The sequence below is a fragment of the Phyllostomus discolor genome, chromosome 7 (assembly GCF_004126475.2).
Source record: "Phyllostomus discolor isolate MPI-MPIP mPhyDis1 chromosome 7, mPhyDis1.pri.v3, whole genome shotgun sequence".
NCBI lineage: Eukaryota > Metazoa > Chordata > Mammalia > Chiroptera > Phyllostomidae > Phyllostomus > Phyllostomus discolor.
Window position 1 is genome coordinate 101,030,347 of NC_040909.2, and position 21,233 is coordinate 101,051,579.

General features: G+C 38.0%; 1 protein-coding gene across 8 annotated transcripts in view; it reads left to right on the forward strand.

The window, feature by feature from the left end:
- SGK3 (serum/glucocorticoid regulated kinase family member 3) overlaps positions 1-21,233 on the forward strand; it is a 122,595-nt gene that overhangs the window by 65,468 nt on the left and 35,894 nt on the right. For 5 of the 8 annotated variants that reach the window (XM_028533989.2, XM_036031183.1, XM_036031185.1 and 2 more), the window contains exons 2-5: positions 10,932-11,149; positions 14,288-14,371; positions 17,866-17,938; positions 20,914-20,989. In XM_028533989.2, coding sequence (XP_028389790.1) covers positions 11,072-11,149; positions 14,288-14,371; positions 17,866-17,938; positions 20,914-20,989 — 311 coding nt within the window. In that variant the 5' untranslated portion in view covers positions 10,932-11,071. Of the gene's footprint in view, positions 1-439; positions 586-10,931; positions 11,150-14,287; positions 14,372-17,063; positions 17,169-17,436; positions 17,478-17,865; positions 17,939-20,913; positions 20,990-21,233 lie in introns of those variants that run through there. The other 3 variants (XM_036031182.1, XM_036031184.1, XM_028533991.2) reach the window with 3 other exon arrangements.

Genomic DNA, 21,233 nt, shown 5'->3' on the forward strand with positions numbered 1-21,233 from the left:
TGACTCACTGTTTTTCAGTTTGCCGGAAGAGTGAGGCTAGTAATGGGACTGTTAGTTAAACAAGGACACCCGGGTGTACACAGGCAGTGTATCGCAGATATTAAGCACGTAGGCTTTGAAGCTAGAGTTCCAGGATCTGAATCTACTTATTAATTGTGAAAACTCGGGCAATTTGCTTAACTCCACTATGCCTTTGTTTCTGCTTATGTGAAAGGTGGTTAATAATATCCACTCTTATGGGATTATTATGAAGATTAAATAAAGAATACTTAGGGTCAGCAATAGCCCACTATAACGTTGGTTATTTATTATGTGTTCACGTGGGCATTAATCTTCAACGTTGTCACCTTTTCTCGCAAAAATATTGCTTTAAATGCTCAGGGATTCGTTTGGAACAGTTTCAAATATTGAGTCTCACCAGAAAAAGTCTCATGACTTTTGTCTCATACTAAAGATATTCTCATCCACCTTGTTCCAAATCAAATCCAGTGATACAGAAATCTGAGTCTTGTGGGTTGTTCTCAAAGGGGGATGAAAAAAGGCAGGACTTTTAGAGTGGAGTGTCATTTTAAGCACCAAACTCTGGTAGGTTTGTTTAAAAGAAGTTCATATTACTTTATAACTTGTAAGCTGTGCCACTTTGGATGGGCGTTTATTTGTACTGTTACTGCAAAATGAGGTAAATAAGAGTAGCCAAATACATAAATAAATTAAACATCGCAGAAACCATAACTTGCCACATAGAACCTCAGAATTGAAGGGAATCTGAAAAATCAGACCAAACTCCCATTACAGATAGGGATAAGGCCCAAAGACCCAGAACCAATAAATGGTAGATAGACTAGAATTCACCTCTGCTGAGCAACAAATTGTAAAATCAGAGGATGATCTTACTTCTGGTTTTGATGATAGTACTATTTTTATTTTTCATAGTTTTATGGTGCTGTGAATATTTTTTTTTTCTCTCTCTCACAGCAACATCCTGCCCGGTAGCTTAATTGCATGATTCATAATCATTTTTCAACATCTTTGATTTAAATCACAAGTCTCAAAGTTACTACATCAATTATTGCTTTGAGAACAAAATGATTGTCTCCTTAAGCTTTGTACAAACATGTTCTAATAGTGCTTTGGTTTTGTTGTGTTAAAATGCAGCCCTTTCTCTTATGTAGGGAATGTAAACAGCCAGTATAAACAAATTGACCTAGTAGGCAGTTTGTTATCACTGTGTTATTGATGAAGTTTTCTTGATTGGGTAGGAAAGAGTCAGGAAGTGGGACACTGAATACTAGCCCAGGGAAATAGGACTGGGTCACAGAAGAGATGTATTGTAGTCACTGTCAACTTCAAAAGCATCATGGAATGAAATTACATGGAGATACTGGTGTGTTAGTTGCTGACTCTTCCCTCGTTCCTTGCATAGTTCACTCCCTCACCTCTAGGTGTTTGTTCAGGTGTTATTATCTCAGACCCTCCTATTTAAAATCCTATGCAACCCCACTTTTCTTGTAATATATATTTATCTGTCAATTTACTTGTTTATTATCCATTGTCTGCCAATAGAAGTTAAGTTCCATGATGGCAGATGTACTTGCCAGTTGTTTTCTGCACTGTATCCTAAGTGCCTAGGAATTAGTGCCTGCCACCAGAAGGTGTCAAATGCCTGAATCCAATGCGGACATTTCCAGCTAGGGCTAGTAACTACCGTATTTTGCCATGTATAGTGCAAAATATTTGCACTCTTTTGCCCAGATTTTTGAGGGAAAAATAAGGATGTGCATTATACATGGGTAGTACTAATTTTGTATCTATATAAATGTTTTTAAATTTTTATTTATGCTTATATGTTGAAAGTATAACTCTATAAAGTAATAACAATATCCATATGCAAAATAATACCCTGGAATATGGTAATCAGCTTTGTTTCTAAATATAAATAAATAAATAATTGAGTTAAAAAATTAAATCAAAAAATTTTTTCCTGAAAGTTTGGGCCAAAAACGTGGGTGCGCATTATACATGGCAAAATGTGGTCCTTCGTCAATTTGCTCTCATTTTGCTCTGTTTTCTCCTTTCCCTATTTCTATTTCTCCTGGTTACCCAGTAGTAAAACCTGAGGCAATATTAATCCCTCCTTCTACCTTGCCCCCCACATGAAATAGCTGTTGACTTATTTCTCCTTTCAGGGTTTTGCTTGTTTGTTTGTTTGTTTTTGCAAACCTGTCATTCCTATTGAGGCCAAGCCCCTATTTCTTCAATCCCTTTACCATTTCTCCAATTCTGTACACTTTGTACACCTACAGCCCTTACTCTGAATTCTCTTTTCAAAGGTTTTTTACATCTTCACTTGCAGAATGAAATCCAGTGGTATTCAGAGTTCTCTACATGATCTCAAATCCACTTTTCTCTTTCTGTTTTTATTGATGAGCAGGTCTTTTCCCCTAAGTGGGCAGGAATTCAGACAAACTGGACAAATGGCTCTTCCCTGTTTGTACCAAGAACTATGCTGTCCTTTCTGTTTTGTGTGCCCAGCCTTCAAAACCTTCCTCACATGTCTCCACCATTCCAAACATCTAGATAATTTCAGCTGGAAGTGATTTTCCTGGTTTTTCATAGCTTTCTTAGAGAATTTATCACAATCTATTTTGAATTGTAATTCTTTGGGCCTTTGTCTTTTGTTTTTGCTACATATAAGCTTCTGGAGGACAAAAAGCATGTACATACAAATTCCAGTTACTTTTTTAAAGAAATATAAGACACATAGCCCCACCCCACTTAACTGTTTTTTTTTTAAATACAAGTGGATTTAAAGTTCTATTTGATAGGCCTTTAACATTAAATATTGAGCTTCTACAATCATTTCTACAACATAGACAATTAAGGAAGAAGGCAGGGAAATTCCGTACTAAATAAAAAGACACAAATAAAGGTATTGAGACTGGATTTACAGAAGGTGTAGGGAGAGTAATATACCCAACATCCATAAAGGTGGGCAGGTGGAAGTTTAAAAATACACACAATAAACTAACTCAGGAAACCAATAGGGCAAGACAGACTTCCAGCACACAGCTTTGGATTTTCCTGTGGGGTATCATTCCTAAGGTTTATTTCATTTTTGCATCCCTTAGCACAAATAATCCTGTCTCCCTACTTTGTTTTCTGAGCTGGATAGGACTGAATGTTCTCTTTCTGGGAGGCGGAAGTAGTTTGCCTTCTTTCCCTTCATCGTTTAAAATAATACAATGTTCATACTCCTTTCTTCATTTATTTTCCTCAATATATGGAGAGGACATATGCCGGAAGGTAATAGATATAAAATACTCGAATTGGGCTACTGTTGAAGCTTCCTGTTTTATTAGTTTGATACCAGCATTTGGTTTAGTATACTTTGTTTCATTTTTTATTACAAACATGTCCTTGTACATATTCCAGTTGAGTGAATGTTTTTATTTTACTTTCCCTGATAGATTAAAACTTGTTTTTAAAACTTATGTAGACATTTCTGTAATTTAATTTTATTGTTTCTTTTTCCTATTGTTTTCCAAACCTCAGCTGGGGTTTTCCCAATTGAGGGCCCACATTAGCTTAACTTACTTTTTTTGTACTTAATTTTGAGTACTTACACGTATTATCTAAATGTATTTTACCATTCCTGGGATGAAGCTGCCATTTCTATTGATAGGAAAGAGTTGGTAGGAAAAATATATATAAAGATTGTAATTTTCAGAATGTCAGAAATTTAAGGTAAAAGTCTACTATAATTTAAATATGTAATTGGTTACAATTTTTCTCCTTTAGGAAATGTCTTCTATTTTGCTACCCAGTAAAATTTCACTATCAGAAGAAGAATTTTGAAAGCAAATATTTGCTTCAAAGTAAAGTTTTCTTTACCACACTGTATAAGCATCTGTGTTTACCTTGAGTTCTCTTTGTTTTGAAAAAGCCTTTGGTTAAGGGTGTTATCAGATAGGATTATTCACACAAATAACTAATGTTGGAACACAAAGTAACTATGTATCTCTAGCACATGATAAGCATGGTTTAAGTGTCTGTTAAATATATTTATATTCTTAAGGAGAATTTTACTAAGATACTACAACATAATCATGTATAATAATGGAATTGACCTAGTATATAGGGAAAATTGATGACTCAGGAGATTAATAAAAGAATGATGAACCAGAGGTGACTTTGAAGATCTCAGTTACATACTTGGACAAATTGAAATTTCCAAGTGTCTTTCTCTACCTGTTTGTGAATGAATAAGTTAAACAAATGTGTATTGGGGCCTACTAAGTGCAAGACAATGAGTACGTCAGTTTCTACACTCTAGTCAAGGAGATCCTCAATAAATAAGCAATATGCAATCCAAGATGGTAATAAATGCTGAAATGAAAACACACAGGATGATGACAGAAGATTAATTTGGAGAAGGAGCACTTTAGTTAGGGCAGTCATGACGAAGCCTTGTTAGAGGAAGTGACATTTGAACAAAAGCCTCAATGTGAAGAGCTGAAGAAAAAAGCATTTGACACAGAGGGGACAGGTGCAAGAGAGTGGAGAGGGGACAGGGCCCAGTGTGTGAGAGGACAGGGCAGGGGCTGCTGTGACAGCAGTGAGTGCCTAAAGGGGCAGGAGGCTCTGGTGGGATGCAGCTGGAGAGGGAGGGAAGGGTTAGGCCATGTGGGTGCTTGTCTGTTAGCAGCAATTCAGAGTTTGGATTTTATTCTAATAACAGTGGGAAGCCATGGAAAGAATCTAAGCAAAGGAGTGAAATGATCAGATTTATAGTGATTAAAAAATCACTCTGTACTGTGAGAAAAATGGATTAGAAGAGGGTTGGAATGGAAGAGATATCAGGTTGGAGGTTCTCCCAAGAGACTCCGTAATGTGATGGTGATTGTCATCTGTTGTTTGTTTTTGTTTTTGGTGCCCCTTAACCTGAATTCTCCCAACCTTCTCAGTCAGAACCAGCTTTCCCCTGGGCTTCCTGGGGCTTGTAGGATTTTACCACTACCACTTTTCTGTGAATCCCCCTTTGCTTTTCCTCTTGCCTCATATAATCACCCATCCTCCCATCATTCTGCCAGTGCTCACAGTCCTCCAGGAATCATCCTTGAGAGTATTCTGTGTTCATATCTGCCTGGAAACTAAGCTGGGAGTTCAACTACCAGTGGAAAAGCTTGGGAAGCCAGGAAGAGGGCAGGCATTGTGGTGATCAGGAACCCAGGGTGGTGACCTCGGGAGGTCGAGGGAAGAGCAGAGTATTGCTGCCACACTTACCCTCCTACCCTGCCAGTTCTGCAGACAGCAGGGGGTGGGGCATGTTATTAGTTGGAGTAAAATTAAGCCATTCCTTCTTATCCTGGCAGTTTTGATTCTAGTATTGGAAAACAAAGGACTGTCAGCACTTACACTTCCACCTCCTTACTCAGTCTTTTCCTTAGATGTATGTAATAAAGTGGAGCCAGTTTCAGGGAAACAACAGAGCTTTGTTGGGGTTCTTGGACACTCCTGTGGAATTGTTGGGTGCTGTCTATTCATCTATGTTGTATCCCAGCATTGTATATTTTGCACATATTTTATTTTTAATTTTTATATCACTTTCTTTATCAAGAATCAGGACACATAAAAGGTATCTCAAATAAGAGATGGATAAATCTAGGAAAAACTAGGACTGCTTTGTGATGACAGAATGAGGGAAAAATCAAATGGGGGTGGGGTGGGGTGGGAATTAGAGGAAGGATATATTAGTAAGAAAGGAAAACAGGAAGAATTATAACTGATTCATCATGTGATGTATGTGGGGGGAGAAGGTTACTATGTATCTTCCATTGGCAGGTCCTGTTAGATTTTTAATCTCTTCTGCAATGGACTTAATTTACAGATATAACAAAGATGTGCTTTGTTTCCACTGAAACATTTTGGATGTGTGTGGAGCTAGTATTCTGAGAGGCAGAACTAAACAGATACAGATTATTTACTATAACAGTAGCCTTTTAATAAAATAACCAGTTTGTTTGTGGTCAGAATTTCCTGGGAAGGTACTTTTAATATAATTTAAAAAGAAGCTCACCCACCTGGCCTGTTCTTTCCTCAGGAATAATTCTTGTCCCATCCACATCCCCAGTTCTTTTATTATTCTCTGGGTCAGTTCCCAGTTCCCAAACCTGGTCTCATACCAGTCCTCTCGACATGCCCAGGGACTACATGGGTTTTCTTTTGTCTTTTCCTTGACTGGCCCTGTCACCTCTCTCCTTTGGGACTCTTGCTCCTAAACACCCAGCGCCCAGTCCTGTCCCCCCGCTGAAGAAAACTCATAGCTCTTCGAAGCCTGTCTCCTTCCTTTTGTAGCAGGCTTGTTTCTAATTTTCCTTTATGTATTAGTGTGAATCACCTAATACCTGTCTCTCTGCCATATGAGATCAGAGTACATACTGATGCTTGGGAATTTATCTGCTTTGTAATTTGGGTAGGGTCCACTAATCAGGACCAACCAGTCTTCATGCTAGGGGAAGGAAATGGAATTCAGAACCTCTCTGCTTATATTTTAGAAGTAAAAGGAGAAGAATCTTTTGACTGATTGATTGGTTGGTTGGTTGCTTTCTGAAAGAAAGGTGGGTAAGATTCAGGATCATAATTGCATACAATAGATGAAAAGATGGGCACAATGATGAAGAAAAAAGTGCTTTCTAAAAGACACCTTAACTAATGTCCATCTATTTTAAAGATTATTTTTCAATAAAAATTTAACCTAACATGAATTTGGAAAGTTTTCTATCATTGAGCTTCACCCATATTTCTACTTTTTTAAAAGATTTTATTTATTTATTTTTTAGAGAGGGAAGGGAGGGAGATAGAGAGAGAGAGAAACATCAATGTGCGGTTGCTGGGGGTCATGGCCTGCAACCCAGGCATGTGCCCTGACTGGTAATCGAACCTGCGATGCTTTGGTTCACAGCCTGTGCCCAATCCACTGAGCTAAGCCAGCCAGGGCCATATTTCTACTTTTTATAGCTGCCCCCCTCCAATAAAATATTTTAGATCTATGAATGCTTTTTAAAAAAAGACTACCTTCCCCTCCTTTTTTAAAAGACCATATCCTGAGATAGCATCCTCTCTTGTGTCCTTTTTATTTCACGATGTAGCCCTTGGTTGTCCATGTGATGGGACTGACAACTCAGACACCACTCTGTGCCAAGCTCTTGGTTAGATGTTGACTTGTGATGTTTTAAGAGAGAAAGATGGGCCATTTCTGACATAGTGCTGCACAAATCTGTCCCAATCCCCCAGTGGCAGAATTGGAACACCACTTTTCTTGTGCATGGTTGTCTTTCTGCCACCCAATTGCTAATGGACACTTGGTGTGCCCCCTTTTCTTCAACTCTGTCTCCACAGTTGATTTAGAAGAAGGGATGTGTACAGCAGCACCATAAGAAATTGAGGGACAACGTGTCCAAGCCAGGCTCTCAGGTCGGAGCTCGAGCTCTGTTCACATCACAGTGCTGCCATCCAAAGCTCTATGACCATGTGAAAGTACTCCTCATAGCCTAGGTTTCTTCATCTGTAAAACCAGGATGATGATACTTCACGAGTTCCTGTGAAGATTAACTGATGTGTTAGATGTAAGTTCTTAGAACAATGCCAGGCATTAGCGCTCAATAAATGTTAGTTTCCCAGCTACAACACTATTGACATTTTGGGCAAGATAATTTTCTATTGTAGGGGCTGTCCTGTGCATTGCAGGATGTTTAGCATCCTCTGTGGTATGTACCTAATAGCAATCCTCCAAGTTATGACAACGAAAAGTGTCTCAACCCCTAATAGGATCGGCTGTAAGTATATTTCCCAGCTATTATATTACCCTTGCAAATGACTACTCCTTCTAAGATCTGGCTGCCATCTGAAAGTTCTCTTCCCATCTGATCTGCTTCTTTTTTTTCTTATTTAAAAATTTTTTTTATTGATTTTTAGAGAGAGGAAGGAAGAGAAAGAGAGACATAGATTTCTTGTTCCACTTATTTGTGCATTCATTGATTGAATCTTGTATGTGCCCTGACCAGAGATTGAACCCACAGCCTTGGCATATTGGGGCAATGATCTAACCAACCTGTCCAGGCCTTCTTTTTGTCTTCTTGAGCTTGTCTGAGTTGATTCACTAGCTGGATGTTAGTTAGTTCTTCCATTCTGGGTTAGTAGCTGAACTTAGTCTCCCAGGGACCTCCTCCTAGGCAAGCCAGCTGCCCTGGGAGCCAACCTGCAAGATTATCTTATGATTCCCCAGCAGAATGCAGATTCTTTCTGCGATTCTCCCTGGAAAGGCCTAACTTACTTGTGAGCCACCCCCAAAAGCACCAATGTTTATTTCCATGTGAATGACATAGCTTTCTGGGTTTTTTTGTAGTTGTGGGGGTTCATATATCAGCCCTCTTTTCATTCTGTTTTATTTGGCTGCTTGGCCATAAGATGATTTTGCAGAATTTAAATTGCTTCAGTTTTATAGAATAATCATACATTAAATTTACAGTAATATCAGGGTTGCTTTTTCATAATTTCAATTGTAATTACTTAAAAATAAGTTTATGAACCTTCTTCATTGCTCCCCGGAGGACTCTTTAGAGTACATGTATGTTGTAGAGGCAGTGTAGTACAGTGGGTAAAGGTCCGAGGGCAGACCACTGGGGTTCAAATCTTGACTCCACCTCCACCTTTTTATGCTTCAGTTTTCCTCAGTTTCCTCTTCGTAGATAGGGCTTTTGTGAGCAGCAACCAGATTAATGCACACAGAACACAGCCTGGCTTGTAATAAGCTTAGCCACTAAGTATTAAATATTATTAGGTTGCCAGTTTGATTTAGCTTGAAGGAAAGAGAAACCTTACTTGAAGGAGAGACAGTGCAATATAGCAAACAAGTCCACATTGGTTTTGGAGTCAGACAGATTTGAATTTGAATCCTAGCTCTATCTTAGCTGGATCCTGGCTTAGACAAATGATTTTGTATCTCTACATTTTGCTGACTGGTGGACCATGTTTTGGGTTTCCAGGGATTAGCGTCAGTTCAGAGTTAATGCCCAGTAACCCTTGGGAGGACACACATTTCCCATTCTCCAGTGGATGGTCACCCTTGTGAATGGCTGCAGGTCCCTCTTGGGGGAGGTCTGGAGAAAGACTGATGGGGTACACTGTGGTCATGTATAGGTCACAGGAGCCTTATATTTAGTCTAACATTCTTTGAATGTACTCCCATATGTGCTTCACAGACTCCTGTTGGTAAAAATTGTTGAGATTATGAAAATGTTTTAGTATAAAGGCATTCTCCCTCCAGAATAGGCTTCCAGAATGGAACTTCCTTCTGAGTTCTTTTGGGGTCTAACTACTGTTATGGAGCAATGAGGGGTGGTGGGAATAGGCAGTGAGCAGAATTCCCCTTGTGAGCAAGGCATGCCCTTGTGAAAGAACTTGAAAGGCTTTAAGGGGGGCAGGGTTTGGGAGGCTGATGATTACTCAGGGGTGTAAGTTGTTTCAGCAGGGATGTTCAGCTAAATATGGAGTTCAGCATTCTTAGCCTCATTGTGTTTGTCCAAGTGCCTGCATCTACAATTCAAGATCATTTTCCTTTGCAGCCAATGCCCTAGTGTTAACATGAGAGACTCTTCAGGGTTGCATGTTTAATTGGCTCTGCAAACTTTACTGTCAAACTCTGGACTTGACCCTTAGTCCTGTCAGCTTAGCAGCCATATGGGAAAAACAATCTAACTGCCATATAGTTTTTATCCATATACTTGGGAATTCATTACTTTCAATTTGTCATCTGTGTGTACATTTTCAGAGACAACCAAACTCAGCCCCGGCCCAGGTCACAGTCTTTGAAATCAGCACTTTCATCACCCCCTTGGCCTTCTAGCATCTTGCCTACCACCTATACTCTGTCCTGTGATGTGGGAGGGAATTTGAGTGATTGTGATATCACTGTATACCAGGTGATCAGTTCCTTATCCCCACCCTCCACAGGAAGGCGATCAGGGCATTCATCAAATGTGCATCCTATTTTTGAGGGTCTGTTTCCTGGGGTCATTCCTGATGCTAATTACTGCATCAGTCACATGATACTCAAAAGTAATGGAAGGGAATCTAAAGGGCTATTTACTGAGCTATCCTGGGCAGGGGTAAGAACCAGCAGGGCATGGGGAAGCACCCCTTCTACTAACTGTTTGGAAGCTGTTACTGCCCCCAGGCCTTCCACTGTAGCTGTGAAAGAGGGGCCATCAGGTAGGAACTGTGGCCTTAGATAGAGAAACCACTGCCTGTTAGGAAGGGAGCAGGGGGAATAAATATTTTAGCAGCTCATTCTCCTTGCCCTTCCATCTCCAGCTAGTGTCCTGGTGCACCAAACCAGGCAGGGTGGTAGGTGGGCTGCCTCTGGTTGAGGTCCACTGGGGTCAGCCTTCTGGCATGTGGCAGGGTGTGGAGAAAGAACGGTACTAGATATGGAAGGGCAAATGGAGGATGTCTAGCACAGTTTGCAAACAGATCTCTGGCCCAGATTTGCAGGCTGGATTTCTATACCTAACTGCCTGCTGTTGTACATGCACACTCACAGGTCTCCTGGGCACCTTGTATGAAACACCTTCTCCTGCCCCCCAGCTCTTTCCTTCTCTATTTCTGATGCCACGTAATATCATATCTTCTTGTCCCTTCCAAAGGGGCGCCCTGAGACGTGATATTCTCCGGTAGTTGTGCTCCTATGGGCCATGCACAGTAGGGCACAAACAGACATTCAAACTCGTACATAATTCAGTACCAGCAGGACCTACCACCCCCTGAGACTTACGATCAAAAGTAAAGATGAAATCGGTCCTGTGAACAAGGAATCATGGATTGAGGTATTTTAAAATTGCTTTGCTAATCATTTTTCTTTTCTATTGGTCAAGGTTGCATGATGGAATCTGAACATTACCTCGAGAAGTTTTATGTTTTGGATTAGCTGATTGGGTTTGTCCGCTGCTGACTGTTTCTCTGGACTCATTTTTTTGGTGTCCTTTTGAGGCCACACACCCAAAGGGGTTATACCATGGACCACAAGGAAAGCTGCCCGAGTGTAAGCATTCCCAGCTCCGATGAACACAGAGAAAAAAAGAAGAGGTTTACTGTAAGTATGCAGTGTAAAGCATATGGGGAAAAATGGAATATAGAGGATATTTTCAACTCTGCCTTTCTTCTTCCTTAACCTAGAGCATCCTCTCCCTATCTTCACATGTCCAGATTTTAGGTATCTTTCAAATGCTACCTCCTCCACCCCCTTCCCTGTGTACTATAATGGAAGTCGATTTCTTTTTCAGTGCAGAGTTTTGTACTTGGAGAAGAGTATGGTACTTTCTCAGTGGAAAATATTCAGGAACATGGATCTGTGACACATGCCCATAATTTTATGTGTGCTGCCAGGGAGTTAATAGACCCAAAGTCAATGGTCACATGTTAAGAACCACTATCTTGAAATTGCCATAGTATCTTTCTTGAAATGTATGTAGTATCTTTTTATGATGTTTATTAATTTTCTACCTCAATTTAAAAATATATAATTCAGTCTTTTATCTCTTTCTTCACCCTAAAGGCAAAGCCCATTTCTAATTTTACTTTTTATCACCAGAGGATCTACTGTAGGGCTTTATAAAGAATAAACCCAAAGGATATTTGCTGAATCAGTGTATCAGCGACTATTATTGGAGAAGAGTCACTTTTCTAGTTAGTATAATGACACATATAATACTGTATTTAGTTCCATTAGTTCTGTTAGTATATACAGAGGTCTCCTGCCCTCCTCCCACTGAAAAAATGTCATTTATCTTGTCTGTAACTGACCTGGTCTTCCTTATAAACCTCCACCCACTGAATGACATGAAAGAATCCATTTAACCCAGTTCTGTTTGAGCTAAACATAATCAGTTTGAGCTGAAATTTAAATAATTTTTTAAAGTAAAAATGCCCAGGCTGTCTCCATTCTTCTCTTTCTCTTAATGAACACACATTCCCACTTTGCATCATGGTTTATGGGAGGAGCACGGTACCCTTTCATTGTATTTGACTGACCTCACAGTACCAGCAGCCTGGTGAAGGCCCTTGCATTTTTGTCATCCCTCTACGTCTGTCTTTGCCATTCCAGGTATGGAGTGACTCATTTGGTAAACACCGAGCTATGCCTGACCTGGCCCAACCCTGGGCATTTTGCTGGCATTCCACTGTTGGTGCCTTCAGTTGACCAACTGACTTGTTGTCTGTTCTTTGGTTGTGTTGGCCAGGGTGGTGACGACTCACTGCTTCCCCTTGGCTCTCTAAGGCTGTAGAGCCCACCCTTTGCCTGCTCCTGAATCAAGTGGTTTACTGCAGCCTCAGACCAGGGGGTCACTTGGCCCCTGCCAGTGGTGCCCCATGACAAGTGACTTCAACTCAGAGTCCATTTCACATGGAAGTGGAAGAAAACTGAGGAGTTAAACTCTGTGTCTGACCACTCCACCCTGCCTTGTTAACTGGTGTTATGGTGGTTTTCCCCTAAAGTCCCAGGCCAGGAGCCGGAAATAGCCCTTCTGTCCTCTGTTCCTCTATTCTCCCTTCCTTAATACCTCCACACCCTGCACCGAACCCAGAGCAGAGCCATTGTAATATCTGGCAATTTGCTTCCCCTTAGTCTCTGTGTTGTAGTAATATCTGTACAAACATTGTGCATTTATTCCACATTCATATAAGCAAATTTTAGAAACATCACTTTTATGGTAAACAGAAGGTTAGTGTGCCTTGGATAAAATAGTGGAGTGTGTGAAAGGTTTCCTTCCTTCTCTGTTTTTATTTTTTACCTTTGGGGCATTCTCTCCTTCAAGGGCATAACCTCCTGCCATGTTTGAAGTTCATACGTAGCAAATATTGGCAGCGAGTCATCTCAGGTATCCTCTATTTTCCATGATAGAGGTAGTTCTCATATGTTTTGTGTATGTATAGTTCTATACTGTGAAGCTTCTAACAGAACTGCTTTGCATCCTAGGACATCTTGACTTAAACCAAGTCTGAATTGTACTTTCATGTATCTGCTCAACAAATTGTCACTGAGCTTCTTTGTTATGCTGGACACTGTTCTGGGCAGTGGGGATACAGTGGATAGTAAGAATGACATTGCCCCTCCTCTCAAGGAACTTATTTTCTGCTGGGCAAGGCAGGCAGTAAGGAAGTATTTTAAAAACTCAGTAAGATGATTTCATATTATAATAAACATTATACTGCTTTCTGTTAAATCATGTGATTATTTGTGCAAATAAAAGTATTTCTTTTAATTTGAAGAAAACCCCAAAAGAACTCCTATCTCTTTCCCCTAGTCTTATACTGTAATATGATGAGATCAATAACCCAAGCCATACATCAGTGAGCCCTTTCTTGTGAATCTGGATTCTTGTTATTTTTTTCTTTTAGAAATGATATGAGATTTTGGGGGTCTGAAACAGTTTTATCTACATTGGTATGTTAAATTATAATCTGAGAGTATCTGTGGAATCAGCCGTGAGAGTCGATTCTATATTATAACTGTCGATACTGGTTCTGTGCATGGAGGGTTAGAAGATTTAGATCTCAGTCTGACAAGTTTGTGTAGTTGAGCAAGCTACCTAACTTTTTTAGGCCATCATTTCCTCATATGCATAGTGTGGGGGGTGTAATGTTTATTCTGCTGACTTCATAGGGTTTTTGACTACAGTTATATGCAATTATGTGTATATGAAAATATTAAACACACATTAGGTAGTAGTAGGAAATCTGAGGATAAATTCTTAGTTTGAAATATAGTCTGTAAAAGATGACCTGGAAAAACTAATAATTGAGTGTTTACTATGTGCCAGGTGTCACTTTTGAAAATACTTTATAATTTCTGGGTAATGGTATTATTATGGGGGAAGAATAGAAGAGAATATCCTCAATTGATTCTATAACGTTTTATTCTTGGAGAAAAAAATCGGAAATAAGAATGGCAAAATGTTAGAATTATCTAAATAATGACTATACACGTGTTCACTATATTATTCTTTAAAAATTACCAAAATGTTTCATAACATTTTAAAAATAAAATATCACCTCTCAACAAGATAAAGTGTTTTAGTTGGTATAGTGTTTATCTTGGTGAAACATATATAAACATTAATGTCTAATACCAGTTTCATGGTTATGAAAGAAAGATTCATATATTGAAATAGCTAATGATTTTTTTGTAATCAAATTTTATTGTGTTATTTTATTATTTTTGTTTTCACAGGTTTATAAAGTTCTGGTCTCAGTGGGCACGAGTGAGTGGTTTGTCTTCAGGAGATATGCAGAATTTGATAAGCTTTACAATACTGTAAGTGATAGTTTGCAAGATTTCTATTTAAAACAAACACCTGAGAAAGCTCAAAAATAGAAGAGATTTTATTTGAATGATTAAATAATACTCATTAACATTGTGAATTGTTTCTGTCTTCATGCAGATACAATCTCAAACATTTAATTTAAAACAAGCTAATGCAGCTTTAGTTCTTTTCTTCCAGTAACTATTGATAATTGATTTAATTTATTTTTGCCACAGCATTGTTCATTTTCTGAAATAAATCTGCTATAATACAAGGTCTGTCCAGAAGAAGTCCAGTCATTGTTAACATAACGAGAACAGTTTGCGTGACAGCAATGTAACCTGGCAGCCAAGGAGAGTGGACTGGAATGTGCATATGTGAACAATGATAACTTTCTGAGTCAATAGGGGCAGTAGATGTCATTGAGTGAGCATGTGTATTTTGTGGATGTCACATTTAAAATGACTGAGCATGTAGAGCAACAAATCTGTGTCAAATTTTCCGTTAAGCTGGAACATTCCTCAGTGGAAACTATTCAGATAATTCAGAAGGCCACAGCTATAGGCAACTCATGATTGGCAGCTTCATCACAATAACATGCCCACTCATGAATCACATCTTGTGCAGTTTTTTGACAGAACATCAAATCACCCAGGTGACTCACGCCCCCTACAGTCCAGATCTGGTGCCATGCGACTTCTGGCTTTTCCCAAAACTAAAATCATCTTTGAAAGGGAAGAGATTTCAGACCATAGATGAGATTCAGGAAAATATGATGGGGCAGCTGATGGCAATTGGGAGAGCTGTGTGAGGTCCCAAGATGCCTACTTTGAAGGGGACTGAGGCATCATTGTCCTAGGTACAATGTATCTTGTATCATCTTCAATAAATGTTTCTATTTTTCATATTACATGGCTGGATGCCTTCTAGACATCTAGAACTCATATATCAGACCAGTAGAAAAGGGTCATAGATTCTTCTAAAGTATTCTAACTTTGGAATTCTTACAAAAAAGGGTGGAGAGGGGACCATTGAGAAGTTCCAAATAAAGTATTGAAAGTATGAAAATTAGATGTACTGCTTAAAATGTATTTTAATATTATAGAATAGTAGACAAAAGTCCTTTATATTTACTGCTCTAATAATGGTTCATCATCATATTACTTCTGGTTAAACTGCCCAGCTCTTAGTTCTGTTGTGTTTTCTTGTGTTCTTTAGTTTTTCTTTAATGCTTATGCAATTGAAACTTATTGAACACAATATTTAAGATATTGATTAAGATCATCTTTTTTGACTGTAAGGGAAGTCACACTTTTGAAACAAAATAATAGCCAATAGGAATTTGTACATGAAAATATCTTCTGCAATTTTTCATTAATTTTTTTAAAAAAGGTTTCTCTTGGATGCTGGGTGAGGGTTGAATTGCTAGCTTGAATTGAAATTCTTGGATACCATCATGTATGTGATTAGCATTTTATGATGATTGTACAAGTTGGACAATACCTATCATGATACCTGGCTTATAATCAGGTAAAAATAACATGATAGTAACATAACACACACATATACTCACACAGAGGGTTTACATGAACTTAGAGAGATGAGATCAGGTTTTGTTCAGTGAACTACTAGTAACTACACATTTGAGATTTCTTTATATATTTTGCTAAAAAGATTACATAGGGTAGATTCACCTTCTAAACATGTTTCCTTTTATAGAACTGTTTATAAGAGGGAGGAATGTAGGGATGTCATCTAAAAACTGAGCAGTGGGGAGGTCTGGGTGAATGAAAAGCTTATAGTCCTTGTGATGGTTTCAGTTTAAATAGGTGGTGATTATTCAAGCAGAGTGTTAAAATGTGTGTGTCTCTAAGCACAAAGGTGAAGTTGGAATGTTTGTTTGGGCACTTCCCCTGCCGTGACCACTTTCATTCTCTCTTTCCATCAAACATGCCATCTGAAGCTTTTTGCAGACAATTCTTCTTCACATGTAAATGAGTTTTATTATCCATTTTTCTTTTTCTTCTATTTCTCTGGCTTTTTCTCCTTTCCTCATTTTCTGTGTCTGCCTCTCTTCTTACATAACCCCTGTCAATTCTGCCTCTTGTGATGAGGGGCAAAGAAAACAAAACAGGGGAATGGTATCAGTTGTGTTCTTTCAAACTACAGAAATGAGGTTAAACTTGGCTTGGATTTCCCTAAGTGTAAAAGTACAAATTCTTATGTTTCTTCTAGAATAAAAGACAAAAAGTGTAATTTCCGATCTGTAAGCATTTTAATTATCAGTTTGTGTTTTTATGACTGTTGTTTATATTTTTAAATTTTTCGCTGTAGAAATTATTCAGAACCTACAAGGTAGAGAGACTAGTACAAATGCAGAAAATAATGTAAGGTACCATCCAGCTTCAACAACCACATGGCCACTTTTGTTGCATCTCTGGCCCTAGCCAGCCTACTATATTTTGAAGCAAATTTCACTTACCATATCATTTCATCTATAAATATTTTAGTATCAGCTCTAAAAAAGATAAAGGTCCTTAAAATACACACACGGGATAATGATTATCACGTATAAAACTAAATTAATGATACTATCTTAATATCAAATAATCAGTCAGTATTTATGTGACTGGCTGATAAGTCTGTTAAGTGTCTTTTAATTGCTAAAATTTCCCCTCCACCTCTCTTATCTTTCCTTTACAGCTTTTTGTTGAAAAAGCAGTGTCATTTGTCTACAAACTGGATTGTGTTGATAGCATGCCTGTAATGTAGAGTGATTAATACATTCCTCTGTTCTTTCTATTTCCTGTCAGCTGGTAGTTAGATACATAGTTTCTGTGTGTGGGAGGGGGAGGGGTCTTACCTGAAGCCTCTAATAAAAATAAGCATTAACCCATATTTATGACTCTATTGCCCCAAATTTAAGTTTTTTAGGGCCAAGTTGTTTTTTTTTTCTGGGGATAAGCAAATCAGATAAATGTATTAGAATAGTTAGAGGGGGAAGGCTGAAGTAGAGGATGTTGAAAGCAAAATTCATCACCTTTCTTAGAAAACAATTGTCAACCTATTCATACAGAGAAAACACAAAGATCACATCTTTCCCTGAGATAATAAATGGTGAGTAATGTATTCAAACTTATACACCATATTCTAGTCTAAACACTTAACATAAATGATTTCCTTTAAGCCTCATGACAAATCTGTAAGGTAAGTGCTAAAATTATCCCTAGTTTACAGGCAAGATAATTGAGGCCCAGAGATGTTAAGTAACTTATTCAAGGTCACAAAGCCACTAAGTATTTTATTGGCACAAAATAGGATGATTAGACAGTCTATGGTATTTTATTGGTGTAATTTAATATTATATATTTGATCATTATATATTTTTAAAAGTATGTCTTACAGTGGATTTTCTTGCAAATCAGATTGTATTTTATTTTGGTGCATGTATAACTAGAAGACTTATAAAATTAAGTTCATATAATGTTATTTTTAAAAATTCTAGTTAAAAAAACAATTTCCTGCTATGGCCCTGAAGATTCCTGCCAAGCGAATATTTGGTGACAATTTTGATCCTGGTAAGCAATAGCTTCGTAGACCAGCCATAAGTGATGGCTGAAGTTTGAAAACATAGTGAATATATTTATTGTACAGTAATACAAGAATTTGTAAAGCTAATTGATCTCATGCTCTATGAAAATAATGCCTCAGGAAGATGCCTACTGTGTACCAGTCATTATTTTAAACACGTTACATGTTATAATTCATTCAGTACTCACAACAACCCTTTGATGTGAGTATTTGGGTATTATTATTATCATTATTTTATAGATATGGAAACTGAGACACAGCTAGGGTCGCATACAGCTAGTAAATGTCAAATTTGGAAGTTAAATTTAAGCAGCCTGGCTTCAGATAAACTTACTGATATTTGGGGGTACTTTTGTAACCATGGAGGACATTCTTTGTTATACCAAGAAATATTATTAAAAGTATGGTCTGTGCATAGCATACTGCAGCCCTCTGAATGGCATACTACCAAAATATCCTATTGGTCACCCTTGGTGAGCATAATGCCACAGATCTTAGGAATCTGGAGCCTATTTGTCTGAAGGCTCAAGCCTGGAACTTTCCACTTGAATCTGAGGAAACAGATTCAAGGTCACAAATAGCTACTTACAGAAAAGACAGAAGCCTCCTTAGCTACCAAAAATCCTATCAGAAAAGTCATCTATCTATGCAGCAGGTGGATCCTGATAAGCCAGAGTGCCCTCCCTCCACACCAACTTACTTCCTCAATTAATTTGCTTATAACCCTATAACCCATTGAACCTATGACTTCTTACATGTCTGCTTTCTTGGTCAACTCTCTCTTTACCAAATAGCTTTCAAGTCACTTACCTTGACTGCTTCCCTCCCCTCCCATTATTTCCTTCTCAAACTATTTTACTGTGCTCTGTGGAATTCTGCCCATGATGAACAACCGTCTCTTTTATCCTTCTTCATTTTCATATTTTTTCACACTCTTGCTTTAGTTAAAACTTAGTTTTGCCCCTGAGGCTGCAAGATGAACCCCTGTAACCTTCTCAACTCGGGGCTCTTTATACTTTGATACTTTATGAACCTCATGATTGGGGAGGGTTCTCATTTCTATTATATGTAGAATTTTTATTTGCATATAACTGCATCATTCACAGGGAACTAGAACAATAGTAAGACTAAGCCTCTCTCCTAAGCCACACAGCTAATATATGGAAAATTAAACTCATCCAGGTTTATTTATTTCTATTATTCTTTTACTGTACTGTCTGATTAATACATGGTACCTTTAAAAACAAAAGTCACAAACTTTTAAAAAAAGATTTTACTCATTCATTCATTCATTCATTCATTCATTTTTAGACAGAAGGAAGGGGAAGGAGAAAGAGAGTAGAGAGGAGGAGAGAAACATCAATGTGTGGGTGCCTCTCATGCGCCCCCTACTGGGGACCTGACCTGCAACCCATGCATGTGCCCTGACAGGGAATCCAACCATCCACCGTTTGTTTTCAGGCCTGTGTTCAGTCCACTGAGCCACACCATCCAGGGCCACAAACTTTTGTGTGCATTTTATTTTAAAATTATTTTTTTGGAACATTACAAAGCTCTTACCATTTCCTGATCTGAAAGGTGTGCGTTAAGGATAAAGGACCTCTATGATCCCTGCAGGCTCTAAATATCCTTTGATTTTGAATATAATCATGTTGCTCTGGCCACCAGTAGTAGTATTACAACAAAAACCCAAGGTCTCCTTCAGTCAAAGTTTGATTTTTCCCCCTGCCCCGCCAGCGATAGAGATTGTCTTGTCTTTGATGATTTTTCTAGAAGCACTGAAATAACAAAGAAATCTTTATAGGTCAGTTTAGTACATATTTGGAGACTAAAGCTTTCATTTTATTATCTAAGCATAAGTTCTTTTGAATCTCTAATGCAAACCTCTTTTGCATAACAGTTGATACATTTACATAGATTCTTAATTGGAGAGATTTTTAAAAATATATATCTTCAACTATAATTCTTAAAGATATTATGTCAGCCTTATATGTTCTGGGAGCTTATCCTGTAAGGGGGCTGGTATGCATTTCAGTCTAATCTGGAATGTTTTAGATATTTGCATGCTTAATGTTGATCTAAAAATTAAACTTGGAGTTGCCCTAATTCTTACTACTGCTGCTTTTCTTTTTTCATGACTGACTTCTTTTATTTATCTTCTGATATAGGGCTTTCAAAACTGTTTCAAGTCAGTAAGGAAGTGGAGAGTCTAGTAGCACTTAGTGCAGCATGGCTGTACTCACAGAAGAAAGCAAATCACTCTCTTTTTTTACGACCCATTTCCCAGTGTCGAAGGTACCATCAGTAAATATCCACAGAAGAATTTAAAACTGCTTCCATATAATTGTTAGATTTTCTTTAAATATCTCAAATGTAGTCATTCATTTTAGTTCTTCTATGATACTAAGTCATTTCTGAAAACGGACTGTCTTTCAAGCATAGTTTTTAATGTGAACCTCACATAGTCTCTACTGTCCAGTGACATAAAGAATGCCCTTGGAAGAGTTACAAGATACCTTCCTGAAATTTTTCAAAAATTCATGCTTGAGCCCTGTCCGGTTTGACTCAGCTGTTTGGGCATTGTCCCACAAAGTGAAAGGTTGCCTGTTTGATTCCCCATCAAAGTACATGTGTAGGTTGTGGGTTTAGTGCAGTCAGGGCAAGTACAGAAGGCATCCAACTGGTTTTTGTAGTGAGTCTATTTAGAATCTGAAGTAGGCATTTTTTTTGGAGAATTTCCTTTTGTAAGACATGTTATCTGCTTTATTTTAGTTTTATAATCATTGTGTTTATGGATTTTAAAATTTCTAAGTATTTGTAAGTATTTTTATTGTATATAAAGAAACATGGATTAAGAAATAGCTCCTAATCAGAATTTACTCTTATCTATTCTTATATAACTGTATTGATAATTACCTAGTCTGACATAAATAATCCTAATGGCATATGTCTCTTTTCACAGATTTTATCAAACAAAGAAGAGCAGGACTGAATGAATTCATTCAGAACTTAGTTAGGCACCCAGAACTTTACAACCAGTAAGTAATTTTCATAGTGTTCTGAAGACGCACTGAAACCAAACCTAACAATGTTGAATAAGTTACTGATACAGATTTTATATGTTCTGTAGAATGTCACTGTGCTATATATAATGTGTGTGTATATATAAAACCTTCCTCAGGCATTTTCCCCTGGTATTTTTAACTCCTTTTTTGACCATCAGCTCACGGTTCTAGTTATTTTCTTTCTTCCTTCTCTACTTAATTGGTTTTGTAGATTAAA